At 49.2% G+C, this 17,732-nt stretch overlaps 2 protein-coding genes across 2 annotated transcripts in view; one reads left to right on the forward strand and one right to left on the reverse strand.

The window, feature by feature from the left end:
- Positions 1–3,811, forward strand: part of FARSB (phenylalanyl-tRNA synthetase subunit beta) — a 51,567-nt gene extending 47,756 nt beyond the window's left edge. The window contains exon 17 of the mRNA XM_037147489.2: positions 3,537–3,811. Coding sequence (XP_037003384.1) covers positions 3,537–3,688 — 152 coding nt within the window. The 3' untranslated portion in view covers positions 3,689–3,811. The remainder of the gene's footprint in view (positions 1–3,536) is intronic.
- A 7,282-nt stretch (positions 3,812–11,093) lies between these two features.
- The window catches only part of SGPP2 (sphingosine-1-phosphate phosphatase 2), a 99,915-nt gene continuing 93,276 nt past the window's right edge, over positions 11,094–17,732 (reverse strand). The window contains exon 5 of the mRNA XM_037147490.2: positions 11,094–14,946. Coding sequence (XP_037003385.2) covers positions 14,395–14,946 — 552 coding nt within the window. The 3' untranslated portion in view covers positions 11,094–14,394. The remainder of the gene's footprint in view (positions 14,947–17,732) is intronic.

Here is a 17,732-nt window from a genome sequence, read left to right on the forward strand (position 1 = left end):
TCTTTGAAGGTCAATTAGCCAGAAAATGTGCTCAAGGCGAACACTGCCCTGGATTACCCGCCCAGAATCAGCCCCGGGTCCTCAAAGCGGTCCCGTGGGGTGGGGGGTGGGGAGACAATTACAGACCTCGCGGAGGTGCTACAAAAGCCTTAATTATGGGACTTACTCACACCCCACTAAGTCTTGGAAATTCTTGTTTGTGCTTAACCTGTGTTTCTTTTGTCTGGGCTTCCACATGTACTTCAACAGAGAACACTATTTTCCCCAAATCTGTTTCACGTTGGAAACCCTTTCACTGGGATGAACACTAGCGAAGCTGAGTTTAATCAGTGTAAGGAACTAGGGGGGAATCGTGCTGAGAGGCTTTTTGCTGGGGAGCATTTGGACACAGGTTGAAAATTGTACTTATGCATTTTGGTACATCAGGTATACTAGGGACTCTGGGCTTAAACACATGAAAAAAAAAAAAAGAAACCAAATGTACTTTGTAGAATTTGAGTTTTAGAATTCCCACTCACAGGGCAGCATGACTTCCCTTGAATCCGCAACTTCATGTTTCTGCACACAACAGGCTGTTTTTCCTCCAGAAACACATCTGTCTGTCGGCGAGATAAGAGTGGCCCTTATCCCTTATCCAGCTCTGACTGTTCATAAGCCTGGACCCTGGGTTCCATTCGGATGTGACTTTTTTTCTTCGGGAAAGGCTTTGAGTGAAGCGGCATCAGTCCCAGCTGTCACACTGACCTGCCCGCGTTCGGAACTGCCCGCCCTGCCCGCCGGCCTGGGGTGCGCCGCGGCCTCCGAGGGGCGTGTCCCCTTTGTGTCGTCAGTGAGGCGGGTCCTCTCCCGGGTCCTCTCCCGGGTGCTCTCCTGGTCCTCCTTTGAACCAGTTCATATCTGCCTGCAGGGGTTCGTTTGAACCATGAAGATTCTTAAAAGGCACTAAGAAATGCTGGTGTTTTTATAATTTCAATCTTTCTTTCAGTATTTCTAGTTCACATACAACATCAGGTGGCATATTTTGGGGTTTTCTCTGTGCCCCTTTCAAACCTGAAGGCGCCTTTGTCTGTCTTTCAGTTCCTGTCCAGAGAACCGAACTTCTACCTTGCTCTAACTGAACAGGGGAGTCAAAGAGGAAACCATAAGACATGTTTCTATCATAATCTGACCTTGTTAGGAATGAAAAAATGGCACAAAAAGGTTAAATTGTCATCATAGGTTAAAGTGTCTAGTTTTCTGTGGAGTTTATGCAGAAATCCCATTACTGGGCTGAATTTGTACCCGTGGGTGGGGCAGGAGGGGATCATTGCTGGATGCGAGGGCCTGGGCGTTGTGGGGACTCTGGGTCCGTCCATCCACGTGCTGGGCTGGGAGTTTCTGATATTTACGTCATTTTGAATATTCTCATACTTGCATATGTTTTAAATAATGCATAATAAGAATTTCAGTTTTCTCTGGAAAGAGAAAATTATATTTAGTGATATGAATATATTTTTTTACCTAAGTGTTTGATGAACAGAGCAAAGTTTGGTCCAAATTCCTGGAGGGAGGTACAGCTGGTATTATCATACTTGCTAACTGAAGAAGAATATGAATACTAACTGAACTTTGCTTTAAAAAGTGCTGATTCTGAAAGTCGTTTTATGAAGTCAAAATTCCAAATTCTTTTCTTTTAGGCTTTATTTTGATAACACTGTCAGAACTAGCACATCTGGCTTGGATTCTGAAATAGTCTAGTTTTATGCTTTAGTTAAAATGAATCCAATCAAATTGGAATTTGAAGATAGATAAAAGGGAGGATTTGGTGATAAAAGAGAGGATTTTGGTACAATGAGGATTCTTAAACATAGAAAGGCTGTCAGGGAAGGTCCTGAAAATTTCCTTCCTGAATGGCCCTTCAGATCATCCAGGGTCTTTTGCAGCTCTTGTAGGTAGTGCAGATCAAGGGGTACCAGCGAGTGGTGGGTGACGGAGTAAGTGACTTCCCAGCAGCCCTTCCTGCGACTGCCGATTATACTGCTTACCATCAGTACCTTTGTCCAAACTGCGCTTGTGTCATTTGAAGATTTCTTTTATTTGGAAGGGGAATGGTATTGTCCTTTAAGTTAGGTTTTCATTTTGACAGAATTACAGTGTGCGGTCTTGACCAGGTTTAGCTACTCGTGCCATGCGGAGGCTCTGCCTTATCAGTCCAGTGTGGTTTCTCTGTTAGTTTGAGTCCTCTTCCCACCCTGCTCCCAGGGGTGGATTAGCAGACGTAGCCAAATAATTACGACCTTCAGATGCAGGCCCTTTGAAATGCTTTAATAGGGAAACAGAATTGTTTAGTTTTGGTGGGTGTGAAAAACAGACCACCTTATATTTCAACCATATTGCTTTGGGAGTTCTAAAAAAATGATAATTAAAGCTTTTCAGGACTATAAACAACTGTCCTTCTGTGCTGGTCAGGAAATAGGTACGATCCCCTTCTGTTTCTGTGGCGTGGCTGGTGCTGACCTGACGGTGGCCACCCACCCCCCATTTCTGAATGTCTTCATCATGTTGACCTTGGAGCCATTAGTGGCAACTCAGCAGTTTACTCGTTCATAAATAATGCACTCTGTCTGGAATGGCAGGCTGGAGGCTGGTGGCCTGGCCCTGCGGGGTATTTATAGTTCATGCCAGTAAACGTTTCGGTTGGATCCGCCAGGAGCTGTGGGCCCGATCCTTCTTCAAGGTGCTGGTGAGAGAAGTGAGTCAGCGTTTGGTGGTTTGTTTTTAATGTCAGCGGCGTGCAGTGTCGCTGCACCTCTCCGGCACTGGACGTTTAGTGCAAATGGAGTGGGCCTCCAAGTTTTTAGCTCTTTAAACCTCAAGAACTGTTACTGGTTTGGTAAGGCATAGCTGTGCCTTGGTGCCAAATGAAGAGAGAAGTTTCTGCCTGCCTTGAAACACATCAGGGGTCAGCCCAGACTTGTTTGGGGCTGGCCTTGGCTGTGGTTTGACAATCGATGCTCCAGAACTGCTTAGCAAGCACCTTTTCCGGCAGGAACATGGATGGCATCCAGGTGACAAGGGCTTTCTCTGCCGATGACATGCAGCTGTGTTTCTCTGTAATAAGGCAGAAAAACTCAATGCAGACTTTTTTTCCAGCAAGTATTACTTTGGAAAAACCTGTTTTGAAACAGGTTCTTCCAATGCAAGGTCGTTGGTTTTACATTTCATGGTTCCCTTTGTCCTTTTTGGACCTGTTCTACACCTGGGCACAGCTCCGCTAAGACTTCTGCTGGCTGGGCCCTTCAGCCTCCCTTCTTCATCCCTCTTCTGCCGGGGCCCTGGCTTCCTCGTCGGCCCTCAGCTCTCCTTGCGGGAGTCCTGGGGTGTGATGGCAGACACCTCTTCCTACGGCTACAAAGTGGGAGGAAGCACTCTCATTTCCTAGTCAGTGGTTTAGAAGAGAATCGTTATTTTTAGTAGACTAGTGAGCTGTTAGTGTTAAATGGCCACTGGCATTTTTTGCAGGAGAAACACTGACTTTCCTGTCATTCCGTTTGCAGGGCCTGCTTTCTTCCCCGGACGATGTGCCGAGGTCCTTGTCAGGGGCCAGAGTGTTGGGAAGCTGGGGGTCCTGCATCCTGATGTGATCACCAGATTTGAGCTGACCATGCCCTGCTCCTCGCTGGAAATCAACATTGAGCCCTTTTTATGAAGATGGGTCTCTGCTGTGTGGTTCTGTCCCCGAGAGCCCCTTTCACTCCACTGGTGTCCTTTAGTTGTCCTCACAGGGAATAGCCGTTGTGCTTTGATGTTGAATAAAGTAGAGAGCACTGTCTCCTCCGTGGGTAGATCCCGCCCATTCCCCGCATTAGGCCAGCTTGCTTGTGCAAACACGAATGTGGTATCTGGGTGATGCTTCTTGGTTTGGTAAAAGCTCAGTGGTGGCCAAGAAACGCACTAGCAGAGGGTGGATGCGTCCAAAAATCAGAGGGGCTCCTGGGACATCAGGGCATCACACTGTGGGCTGTGAGGACCGCTGCAGGACGGGGCCCATTCTTCCCAGTGAGGAGTCCAGGTGATTAGAGCGCACATTGACCAAGCGCAACATGACGGAGGGTTTTTAGTTTTCATTTTATACATTTGACGTGTGTTCATTCTTGGGAAGTGATGACACAGCATTTTTAGAAAATCTTTAAGAACCAGTGATGGTCTAGTAGTTACAGCCTCTGAAATCATTTTAAAGTGAAACAAAAATCTATAGCACAAATATCTGAAATATTTGAGAGTATGTAGGTATTTTTTACTCTTACCTGATACTCTGAGATGGAGTTAGAGTTTACAAAAGATAAATCTATTCTGCCAGAAGAGTTACAAAAGCCATGTTGATATTGGTGTAGTTTGAACATTAGGAAACAATGAAGAACTTCCTGCCCTAGGGCAGACATTTTACTATAATCATTATTCTAAAATCAAAATCATTGTTTTATATGTTTAACTGAGCTACTAGTTTCTGTCTTATTTTACAGGGAGGCATTAGCTCATCTCTGACGTTAGGCTTCTGCCCGTCCACCTTAGCTTGCCTCCTAATGGACTTCACGCTCTGATCTGGAACCCGCCAGTGGGTGCCATCTGCTGAGAAAAGCGGGGACTGATGTTGGAGAAGAGCGCTCAGGTACTGTTGAGATGATACGAAACACAGTAAAAGGTGAAACTCGAAAGGAAGTGAGGCAGAAATAGCCAAGAAGGATAGACTAGAATTACGCTTCTGGAACTTTGCTGAGCCTACTTCTCAGAACAAACAGAACCGTATTGCTACCTCAAAGGAGGACAACAGCGTCCGCTTGGCAGCCTTACGACCACGGACTTGCATCTGTTCCTTCCCATTCTGCTGTAAGCACATTCTTACAACATTTTAAAAATGGAATGAGAGATGCTCATAAAAAATAATGCTTGTCAAAAGGTTTATATCTAGCATATAAATATTTTTTACAACTTAATAAGACAACCCAATTTTTAAAAAACAGACAAAAGATTTGAACAGACATTTTACTAGAGGACAAATAAGCACATGAAAAGATGCTCAACAACACTGGTCATCAGGCAAATGCAAATAAAAACTGCAATGCACAGGAAAATGACTAAAATGGAAAAGACAGATTATACCGAGTGTTGGTGAGACTGAAGCAACTGGAACTTCATGCATTGCTTGTGGAGATGTAAGTTGGTAAAACCACATGGGAAAATAGTTTGGCGATTTGAAACAAACATGAAACATAAAACATGAAACGTACGTTTACCATCTAGCCATTTTACTCCCCAGTTGACCTGTGTGGCCCTACAAAGCTTTTTATGCAGCTGTTCACACAGTGTTATAGTAGCTGCAGCCCAAAGGCGCCTCAATAGACAAATGGAAAACAATTACAGTGTATCTGTGTTATGGAATACTTATCAGCAAAAAAAAGTGAACTGATACTCGAGGAGTACATCTCAATGCACCATGCAAGGTGAAAAGGCAGCACTAAAGGCTGCATGTGGTTCCACTTACACAAAGTTCTTAAAAAGTCAAGGGGCTCGACTGCAAAGGGTTAGGAGGAAACTTTCAGGTGATGGAAATACTGAGTGGCCTTTAAGATGTAGGGTATACCTCAGTAAAGCTGGGAGGAAAAAGTCAATGCACCGCATATTTTATGCAGCACCAGCACACCCGTGCGTAGGGTAGGAGAGCGAGGATTTTAGGGCCGGCGCCGCTGCCCAAGGAGACATTCTCCCCTAGGTTCAGTTTCACTATTGTTCAGGGTCATTGATAGCCATTGTCGAAGTGGGCGGAGCCATTCATTCTGGGAGCAGTCAGCCACCTGGGTGTTTTTGGAGTGGTCGGAAACTACTTGTAATAAGAAACCCAGCAATACCTAATTGTGTATCTCAGCATGAAAGGGTGAAGATCAATGCCATCCATCATGTGGATGTTTCTGCCCTCTGAGTCGGGAAGCAGGGAGAAGAATAACATTGGCGCCCAAGAAGAGGAAATGAGCCTTTAACTTAGAGTGGAGGTTCCCCCGCCAGATCATCTTGTCCCGGGCAAGGCATCTGAGCCAGAGCCAGAGCCGGAGCAGTCTGGGTACTGCTGAAAACCCTTTACTGGAGCAGACACATGTTCGGAAAAACAGGGTCCTGGTGTTGAAAGGGAAATCTAGCTGATGCGTGTTCTCATTTACAGATTACTTCTACTACAGGCCAACATTCCTGTGTGACTTGAGTGTTTTCACATGAGGTCTTGTTTCAACATTAAATGTTTTAATTTATTGGTCATAGGAGGTAGGTTGAATAGGAATTCCCTCTGATTTATAGAACAGAACACCTTCAGAGAGATTCATGATGTGTCCCAGAGTTACATGGCTAATAAGCGGGATCAAGACACTGAATAAGGGTGACGTGGAGTTCACGATCATTAAGTGTTTTGGACTTTATCTCCTTATCCAAAACGTTGAGATATTTTTACCAGTTTTTTATATAAAAATACTGAAAAACGAAGTTGAAAACCTTAACACTAGCACTTTAGGAAAGTTCTACAAAGTAAGGCCTTCCCACTACTGCACCCTTCCCCCCAATGCCCTGAAGTCCATTACCACGCTCAACAGTTTGCCAGTGTGACTCCTGACATGTTCCCTTGTTTGGACAGCCGGCCATGCACACGCCCACAGCGTGTGGGTCATGCTCTGCTTACTGGTTTGCGGGGGTCCTGATTTTCACCTCACCTAGCATCGCTGCTGACGTTCCATTTAACATCCCATTTTCCCAGCTCAGGACCTACAGACCTACCTCATTCTTTGAAACGAATGGTGCAATGTTCTATGACACAGATGTCCATGGTTTGTTCAGCTGCTCCTCTGTTGAAGCTACTCTGTTGTTTCCAACTCTGCAGTTACAAACAGTGCACCAGTGGACTTTGCTATATAGCTTCCCTAAAATAGCTCTGGCTTAGGGACCCCCAAAAACGAGTCCTAGGGCTGTACGACTGTGTAAGTGCCCACGTTTGTTGTCTGATGATCACATTCACAGATGCATGGGGTTACTTAGATGTTCTCAGATGTGACTTTGGTGCCTGAGCAGTGTGTTACCCCAGTCGTTTAGTCCTAGACATGTATGGGATGTTGAGTGACCTACCTGTACTGTTGAAACAGGAGCCCTCTGACCTGGAGCCAATGAGCTTCGCTGCCACTCCTGCCACTCCTGCCCTCCCTGCCATCTGCAGAGATGGGCCCCCTGCTGGCGAAGGCATTGCTCACAATCTCACTTCCACACCCTTGCCTGTGCTTACTGTCTCCTATAAACATCACTGACCCCAGTGCTGGGGTACTGACTTGGCTCTTTTGTCCATTTTATCCAAAAAAAGACCAGTAGCCTTCAAAGGGCACAACTGCCTTCAGCAAAACATGCCCTTAAATGTCAAAGTTTGTGACACACCGGATCTCTTCCAAGTTATGGCTTATTATGTTAATAAGGAATTAGAATAACTTTGTATCAGTGGAGGGGAAGATAGAGGCTGCCATGTGTAAGAAAACTCAGGGCCGCAGCACACCGCTGTGCCGGTCTGCGAGCAGCCCCCTGGGGCCCCTGACCGCAGTCGGCACAGCGGCCAGGCAGGCCCCCGGCAGCTTCGGTTCCCGCGCAGCCTGCTTGCTTTCGCGTGTTGTGCTCTCCTCCGACTTTGCAGGGAACAGAAAGCACAGCGGTCAGCACAGCAGTGAGACTGTGGGCCGAGCACGTCACCTCCAGCAAAGCATTTAATTGAACTGTGTCTGGCCAAAGCCCTGTATGCTTTTCTCCCCGTGACCAACACAGTGCGGGGAGAATACTCGCAAGGGCTACACAGGTTTTCCACCCCTCGTCCATGAGGTTTGGCCTGGGTCATCTCTATTTTAAGAATTCAAGAGTACAACATGATTCTGCATTAGAAGCAAGTCCTCCAGGTGTCAGGAGGCACCTGGGAGAGAGAGCCACACAGCTGTCAAATCAGTATGGGGTTTGTCAGACATACAAACAAACCCATCCTTTCTTTGAGACAGAAAACTGAAGAGGTTGAGGGTATGAGCATGCTTGATGCCCCCCCCCCAAATTTTCTGCATTCTACAAGGCACAACTTTTTGTGCCTTGGAGGCATGAAAATATGCCTGCCCCGGGGCTGCCAAGAACCAGTTGTAAAGGATGCAAACTGGGTGAACGTCCACACTGGGCTGGATACATACAGGGTAGAAGACCAATCGAGACAGGATTCGAGATTTGTTAGTTGTGTTGGGTGGAACATTAATTAGCACTTAGGGTTATCCTGAGGGGGGCAAAGTGAGATGAGCCAGATAGGAGGGTGCCCCACGAGCAAATCGTGCTGCAGGAGGAGCGAGAGCGTGTAGGTAAGTGAACGGAAGTGCTGGGCACAGCCTGCCCCGGCGGGACCTGACTGGCGTTTGTACCGGGGCACAACAAGGACGGGCACACGTCAGCCAGACCTGACTTCCCCTCTGATGTCAAGCTATTTAAGCATCTGGCTGATCCACACACCTTTTCCTCTTTCTTCCCAGGGAGCCTCTTCCTACTTTGTACACCCCAGCTGGAAATCCAGATGAAATATGTAAAACAGTGCTTTTCAGGACACTGGACATCAGCAGTGAAGGTCCGTGATCCCTGAGAGGCACAAAATAAGCAAAGTGAGTCCTGTGATCACCCAGCTGCCTCCTGGCCAGCTTCTGGGCTGTGGTGCAGGAGGTGAGACAGGGTTCAGAGGCCACGGCGGCTGGAGCAGCCCCAGCAGCCAGGGTCCGCAGGGAGGGTGAAGGCTGCAGAGAGATTCGGAGTGCCCCACCCCTCCTGCGGAGCCCAAAGTCAGGTGTGAGGGCACTGCCTGTTACAGAGACCACCTGTAACTACACATGACGAATGGAGGGAGGGCTCCGTGGAACCCACACAGGCCGGGACTAGAAACCCTCAGAAACTGGGGTGGAGGCCGTGGGGAGAGTCCTCAGTAGGCTTTTGCCTCAGTATTGCGAACACCAACTTCAGACTAAACATTCCTCTGGTTCCACCTAATAAAGCCTAAAAACAAGACCCAGAAGAATCAAACTAGTTCCAAGGAATAAACTGCATCCCAGAACAAACCTTAAGAATATTTATAGTGATACAAAAATGTGCAGCACCCAACAATGTAAAATTCACAGTCCCAATAAAAATGACCGGGAAGCAAAGAAGCCAGGAACTGCGGGCCTTAATGAAGAAGGGAAGGAAAACAGGAATCAAAAGCTCGAACACGGCACAGCAGGTAACACTGTCAGCAAGGACACTGTAACGGTGATCCAGATGTTCGAGAAGCCAGAGGAGAGACCGGCCAAGCCGGGACGTGGAAGATGTGTTTTGGATTCCTAGAGAAGAAAACGATGATGTAAGAGGTGGAAAGGAAAAAGAATGAACTGACAGAAAGAATACTAATACCTATTTAATAGCAGAGTTTGTTGATTTCATGAAAAAATTACATTAAAGTATGTCCTTCTCCTCCACAACAAAAACAGCTTTCCAGCCCAGTGTTTGATCGGTCCCCAACTGAGACAGCAAACTGATCTGCGCCGGGTGTGCCCCGTGCGTGACTTGCTCCCTCACAGGGCCACCCATCCTGTTCCCATGTGACCGAGAGAGACTGCAGCCTGGACGCCCGCACCTGTTCGGAGTCACAGATGCAGGTGGGTGGCACGGAGCAGGCCCCGAGTGACCCTGCCCCGCCCCCAACAGTTTGAGGCCAGCTTTGCCCAGAAGCATTCCCATTCTTTGAACACCTCCACTGGGGAAGAATCTGGCTTGCGCTCCACGCAGGGGGACCCTGATATCGTGGCGACAAGGAACAAAACCAGCAGATGTGCTGAGCGTGTGCATGAGAGAAGCCCTCCTGCTGGAACGGCTGGCTGCATCCTCGCTGTTCTTGTTTGGTTTTGCATGCCATAGAGACAGGCGTGGAGACGGAAAACGGATTCTTGGCTTCACGAAGCTCCCTGGTCTCATGTGGCTACAGTTTTTTAGAATGTAGCATTCTGCTCATGGTTCACGTTGGGCTCTCATTCTTCACACGCACCAGGGGACTAGCCAAGTCTGCGCTGCAGGTGTGCCCCACTTTGAGAAAACGAAGGGCCTGTGGCAGGGCTGCAGCAGTTCGTTAAAGAGCTTATGTTTTTGGGAATGATGACTTGCCGTGGGATTTTAAACAGCAAACCCCTTGGTGCACTTAGAAATTCAAATTTAAAGAGTCCAAACAGAGGCAGCTTTTAGGACAACATCTGTTCTCTAAAACGAGATGCGTCTACACCCCTGATCCGCCGGGTCCTGGTCAGCCTCTTACTGGGGACCCAGCACTCCACTCAGTATCATTAAAGGGAGACACGACACTGCCCTCACAGGTCCCCGAAGAGCCGGGCTCATGGGAAATGTCTTTTAAATGAAATTCCACAGGACTAGTTCAGGGAACTGAACAGCGAGAGCAGGGAGGAAGGCACCAGGGACACGGACGGACCCCCAGCTGCCGGCACCTCTGCTCAGAGCCAACAGAGGACACAGGAATGAGCTGCATCCGAGGGGCCAGAGCCGCAGGGAACAGGGTTGGGGAGGTGCCCACCGCACATGCTGTGCTCCAGTGAGGAAAAGGAAAGGAGACTGGAACCACCCCCCAGTGCCACCTCCTCTGAGTGGCCCCGCACGGACACAAGGAAACGGACTAAGTGACTTCTCCGGCTTCCTTCCAGTTCCTGTGATCTGCTTCTGCAATGTCGCATCCCCCTGCTGAGCCTGCCACCAATGTTAGTTCTACACACAAAGGCCTGCACGGGGTTGGCTGGACCGAAGGGTTTGGGGCAGGGCCTCCGACACACTGGGCCCTCCGCGGAGCGCCACCTTGCACCTGCTGCCCTGTGCAAACCTTGCTGGCTAGTGCACCCCACCCCCGAGCTTCCCTGGAGCTGCTGCAGCCCCCAAGCTGGGATTCATGCCCCTCCCTTCACCCCCCACAGCATGGTTATTTCCCCCCAACAGCCTTAAAGTGCTTTGGATCTTGAATCGTGATTCTCTGAACCTGGGCTTCCACTCTCCCGAGTGGAAGCCACAGGGCGGGTGGGGGTCTCATCTGCCTACGCCCAAGGTTCCTACTCAGTATGAAATACGCACCGTTCAAAGTACAAACAGGACTCTGTCCTTGGCCTTGTAAATAAGTGTCAGCTTTCCATACCATTTCCAATAGCAAGTTTGTGATGCTGGAGGGCAGAGCATATCGTCGTAATGATGTGAAGTAGGGTCGCGTCCATTTGGTTCAGCAAACAGTATACCTTTCATGACCTTAACGAGCAACACCTATAAAGTTCACCTGTCGCCACATAGTGACATTTACCTATGATCACCATAAAAGGATGCTCCGTAGCACCAAGGAGTTAGAGGGTGTTGAAGCATGCAGACACACCCTTACCTCCTGCTAATCGCACCTGTGACCACTGCGGCACTCACCGACATTCGCATGTGATTGACTTATGACAGCGACAGAGAAGGACATAGCTTTATGTTGCTGTCCCCTCTTTCGAACTCAGGCCCAGTAAACCCTGAGAAAAAAAAGTCTAGGGGGAAAAAATCCAAGGAAGCAGAAACTGGCTTTCAGAGCACTTAATAAGGCAAAAATCAAACAAAAATGACTTTATTTTTAAAAGAACAAATTTACATAACAGTGCATAAGCAAGACAGCTGAAAGCTTCCAAAATAGAAACCAGAGCATATGGCCCTGAGACACCACCTGCTTTAATGACGCTCGGGAAGTCTCGGCTGCCTGTCTGAGCAAGAAGACCCCACGCCCAGTGTGCCCCGCAGGCGTGCCGCGGTGTCCCTTCTGCATATTCTGTTAGGTGCAGGTCTGAGCAACATTGGCACAAAATGAGCACTACCTGGAGGGATGGTTACAGAAAGGGATGCCCTGGGCCAGAGCAGTGGGGGGTGGGGAGCCTGATGGGGGCAGGGAGGAGAAAGGCATCTGGTCCCCACCTGGCTCCTGGAGGGGCCCATGAACCCAAGGGCTTTGGTGTTATGGGTTCCAGGGGCAGGGTTGGCTACAGGCTGGATCTTTGGATACATCATGGTGAACTTGCCTTTTGAGTTCATTTTTTTAAATTTTGATGGTAGTCGCATTTTTCAAATTTCTTTATGCTATTGATTTTTTTTAAGTACCCATAATTTTTTTAAAAATCATTTTTGAAGTTCTTGACAGATCAAGAGAGAGGTTTTGGAGCAAGACTGAGGGTAGACCAGCAGGGGGCAGTCTTTCCCCAGAGAGAAAATCAAAGTGTCCTCACAGTGGACCAAACCAAACTCGGAGGGGCCGTGTGGACGGGAAAGGCTGAGAGGGTGCTAGGCGATCAGTGTGAGAAGTGGATGGAGACAGACGGCTGATGAAGCCCGAGCACAGAGACTGAGCTTGGCCTCATCAATGCACACTCTTTCGTCTCCAGTTGCTGTGATACTTGAAGAGGTGGCCAGCGGTGACAGTCCTTGGCCCGTTCTGTAGTGTGCCATGTGGACTGGCCTTCCTACTGTTGGGAGGACAAGAATGGATGGCCAGCACCACTGCTTGGATGACAAATGATACAGGTGGCAAAGGCTAATCCTTGTGTCGGTGGCTTCGGAACAATCAACTGAAATGATTTTGCATACCCAGCGGCGTGGCAGGGGGAACAGAGGTAGGGAACTGCCCCACCCACTGCACTGGGGGCGGGGGCGCAGGGCAGCAGCGCCCGTCCGCTGGGCTCGCCCCAAGGATCAGCCCCCCAGACACATGGCGCCACAAACACTAGTCAGTGTGATGTAAAAATAGTCGAATGGCAGCCCATTTTCACTCCTGCCTTCTAACTGAAAAATGTGAGAAGAATTTGAAGGAAGACTAGGATGTTTTACTAAAAATTATTCCCAAGAAACTGGAGCACTAAGTCAAACACAGACAACCATTCCAGCCGTGCGGCCAGGGGACACGTCGGAGAGCAGGACTGGGGTCCGGGGGTGTCTGCTTTCACGCTGGACGCAGAGGTAGGAGCCTCGCTTCCCAGGCAGGCGCGGTTCCCCCCGCGAGTGCATGGCTGTGACCTGTGAGGGTTATAAATTGCCACGGCGGTGGCCCCAGCGCTGGACCACAAAAGGTACTTTGTTAACTACGTTTTTATACTAACTTCTGAGGAAATTGTTGCTACTTGTTCCTTACTCTTAGTAACCGGAAAGCAGGCCTGCGAGAGCAGCCTCTGGTGTGGGTCACCTGCCTACCTGTCCCAAGGACACACCCTCCGTGCAAAGGCTGTTGTGTTTGGTTGGCTTGTTTTCCCAAAAGCGGCTGACATTACTCTTGCATTAATTACCCTGAAAATTGCCAAGAGATGGAGGGCAGACAGACGGGGGGTGGGGAGCCCTGTTTGGTGGAGAGAAACAGACGGACAGAAAGCAGCGGACAAACGGAGGAACACGGTCAGGTCGGGCCGCGCCCGTGAGGTGGCATCTGTCTGGGTCAGGCTTCACAGAGAACCACGTTCTCCGTTCCTCTCTCGACCCACTTTTACATGCAGACGACAGTTTGTAAGGAAGCGAGAGAAGCTGAGGATGGGCAGAGAGAGGGCTTATCCCAAGTCACTCTGAAGCGGGAGCGAGCAGGGCACTGAGAGAAGCCCAGGTGCACCACCTGCTGTTGAGGAAGGCTTACCCTCCCCACTCCCCCACCCCTGGTGCAGCAGGAGCAACGGGGGTGGGGGGAGGTCCCTGGATCAGAAGAGCATAGTGATGGTGCCTGGAATCCCCCCAAATGCACAAACCAGGAAGGACAGACCCCTGTTTCAATATTCGCACCTGCAGAGACTGGGACGCTGCAGGCTAATTTGATGATAATGGCAAGAGAGTCACTGTAAGGAATGCGGTTTTACAGGGTGCCACCCTTTCTCCTGGACCTAAGTTCCAATTCGGGAAAGGAGACTCAGCGCTGGGCAAGGCCATCACCGAAAAGAAAGGCCTGACCCCCAGCCTCCCAGGTCCTGCCCACCTCTCCAGAGCCGGGCACAGCTGTGGCCACTATTCCCACTGGCCCATGACTTGGTCTAGCATCTGAGCTGACACACAGGGAGGGTGGGGACCCTTCAAGAACTTGACTGTGGGTTTCAGCCTGGCTTCCCATGTGGCATGACCCTTCCAGACCGATGCTCCTCTGAGACAATTCAACACCCCCCCCCTCCATACAGTAACAGCATTTATCACGGCTATCAGCAAAACACACATGTGACTTAAAGAATTTCTTCAAAATAAAATGTGTTGTCAAGACTTGCCCACCCGACAACTTCCCTACACCTTGGCTCTTGTCCAGTGGGCTCGCTTCCAACGGCCTCAGAGCAATCCCAGGAACCTGTGCAGCATGGGCACCACGGTGGTCGCACAGATGCCAACGGACGTGTAGGTGACGAACTTGTAAGGCACTTCGATCTCCAGTCTCTGTCTGGCCTCCTTGTTCCTGGCGACCACCTTGAACCAGGAGTACAACACCTGCAGCGAGAGCTTTTGCACCAGCAGGCGAACCAGGAGGACCAACACGATTCCCACAGCAAATTTGGTCAGACTCAAAACCAGCATGTCGGTGGTGAGCGGGGGGATGTGCTGGATAACAGGCTGCAAGGCCACAGGCTCAGACTCGAGCTGGAAAAAGCGGTTGATCCAGAATCCTATGATCACCCCGGCCCCGGCGGCCAGGATGGTGGTGGTGTCCGCCCTGGTCGGGCTGTAGTAATCTGACACGGGGTAATTGTAGCACAAGAAGAAGGGCACCACTATGACACACACGGGGAAGAGGGGGCTGGCGGAGTCCAGGCTGTCGATGAGGGTCCAGGAAGGGTAGGTGAGGATGATGAGGACCGCGGTGATGAGCACGCCACCCAGTACGTCCTGTGGGGGGGGGGGGGAGAGAAGAGAACGAGGTGAGCCAGCGAGAGCTCCCCTGTCTGCAGGTGTAGTTTTGTCTCAAAGATGGTCGATCTGACATGTAAAGTACAACTTTTACACCGTCTCGTTTTTTAATACCCGTGGGTAAAAAACGTAGAGTAGTAAAAATTTGAAAGCAGGAAGGATACAAACAATAAGCATGCTATATTGTTTGAGCATAATGACAAGAGAGTCGCTGTAAGGAATCCACGTGATACATTTTCTTCCAGTTTTTCCTTTGGGATTAATTCTATATTTGTTTCCCTCATGCACAGGTATGAGCACAGGGCTCCTTCCACCTCCAATTCTGTGTGATTTAATGTTATATGACAAGTACGGCTGTGATCCTCACACAGTTGGCGTCACCCCTTCCTGGCCGGCAGGGGCTGGAGCGGCGGCAGGCGGGCAGAGGAGGAGGCTGGCACAGACTTGGCCGCACCGCCTCACTCACGGGGCTCCCTATTCGGGTGGTCCGAGCAGACCTTGGGGTCCGGTGGTGCCAGAGCGCCCCCACGCCACACTTCCACCAAGTGGCTGCTCCGCACTTGCTTTAACCACTCTTTCTGTACAGCGTTGAGACTGGTTTGCTTCCTTCCTCCCTCCCTCTCCCCCTCTCTCTTCCCTAAGTGCCTGCCTAAGATGTCTTTAACTCCTTCATACCATCCATCTTCTTCTTCCTTTAAAGTTCCCACTGCAAAATCTGCTAGAAGATGAATCAGTGTGATTCAAGGATGAATACGTGTAAATCAGAGTCCGGGGCTGGCTGCAATTTGGTTACAAAGTTTCATGCGGATTGTTTTGAAAATTTATAGTTGAAAATTTTAAAACATTTCTCCCAATGCATTGGAAAATCTAGAAGACACCAGGAAGTAATACATATGCAATTTAATCTGGAAAACACTGAAAAGTGGAAGAAAAAAATAGATCCTTATTTGCACTACCTAGAGTCAACCCTGCCTATATGTTGGCGTGTTACCTTTCACTGTTTTTCACATATATATAAAATCAAATTCTGTCCTGGCTGGTGTGGCTCAGAGGATTGAGTGTGGGCTGTGAACCAAAAGGTCGCTGGTTCGATTCCCAGTCAGGGCACAGGCCTGGGTTGTGGGCCGGGTCTCCAGATGATGGAGTGCAAGAGGCAACCGATGGACGTTTCTCTTGCACATCAATGTTTCTCTCTCTCCCTTTCTCCCTTCCCCTCTATCTAGAAATAAATTAAATCTTTTAAAAAATAGAATTCTGAAGACTTGATGTTTCATTTTATAATAACTTGAAATAACTTGATGTTTCATTATTTCTCTTGCTTACTTTCTGATAAAATGACCTCTCAAACAGTGGGTGAGAACTAGACCTTAGAAAAACATCACTGAGGCTACAGCAAGTTTCAGGACTAGTGGGCACCCATTCGTCCTTCCGGTGAACACATACAAGTGCCTGCTGTACACCAGACAAGGTGCTAGAGGGTCCAGCGTGAGACAAGTTCATACTCGGTTCCCATGCAGAACTTGGCAGTCTAGCAGGGAGACGAGTCTGTTATTTAAGCGGGAGAAGGCTAGTTTGCGTGGATCCTGGTGGTCCTTTAGGGTGAGGGAAGAGAGAGCAAACGGGCAGGAGGCCCCTCCTACGGGGCCATGAAGTCCAGTCCGCTTCCTGAGGACGACGTCCTGTGAGCAAAGCGAAGCCACTGAAGCAGCTCTCCACGGGGACCAGCACAAGGAGATTTTCACCTTAAAAGGATCGTTCTGACCGCAGTGGGGAGAACAGATGGAGCAGCAAGAGTGGATGGGGTGCCACCTGCCTCCTCAGAGGGAGCCGCGTGGCTCCACTGTGCTCCGTGTGGCACCTGGGACTTCACCTGCTCTTACTTCTGCCATCATCTTTCTCCTCAATTATCCCCTGGGGCAGGCTTCATAATCTCCATGGTCTCCCTTCCCATGATTCCTTTCCCCATGCCTATGAACATGCACTGATGTTGACTTATTTTGGGGAAAAGGGAAAAATCCTTCATTTAAGCATCCTGATTACCAAAATTAAACCACACTCTTGGATTGCATTTTTTATACCAGTTGTGTCTACTCCTTCAACTTGAATATCAAGTGCCATTTAAATTCCTAGATTTAGAGACTTCTGCCAAGATGGAGGCGTAGGTGGAAACATTGTGCCTTCTCACACAACCAAGTTTAAAAACAACAAAGTTTTAGCAACAAAAATGCAGCCAAACCACAGAAGATTGAACTACATGGAAATCTGACAATAACAAACCCTTCAGCCAAACCGGTAAGAGGGGTAGAGCTAGCAGCAGAGCAGGGTCAGGCAGGAAAGATCCACCAGACTGACCCGGGCGTGTGACCCATGTGTGCCAGCAGCTATGGGCAGATCCAAGGTGTGGAGAAGCGGGCGGACCCACTGAGGGCTGACCACAGTCACACATTCCAGCACAGATAAACCGGTGAAGAAGCAAAGCAGTGAGACCGACCATGCAGGCCCCAGTGGCGGAAAGTGGCAAAGGGGACTGCCATTGTCCCTCTCCAACCCCACCCCCACATACAGCATCACAAAACAGCAACCTGGGTAGCCCTGCCCTGGTGAACACCTCCTCATACATAACAGGCACGAACAGATCAAAACATGACTCAAGAACAACTCAGAGCCCCAGAGCCAATAAATCTAAGTGATGAAATAGCCAAACTTTCGGATGCACAGTTCAAAACACTGGTCATCAGGATGCTCACAGAACTGGTTGATTATAG

The sequence above is a fragment of the Artibeus jamaicensis genome, unplaced genomic scaffold (genome assembly GCF_021234435.1).
Source record: "Artibeus jamaicensis isolate MK-2021 breed Jamaican fruit bat unplaced genomic scaffold, CSHL_Jam_final contig_1015, whole genome shotgun sequence".
Taxonomy (NCBI): domain Eukaryota; kingdom Metazoa; phylum Chordata; class Mammalia; order Chiroptera; family Phyllostomidae; genus Artibeus; species Artibeus jamaicensis.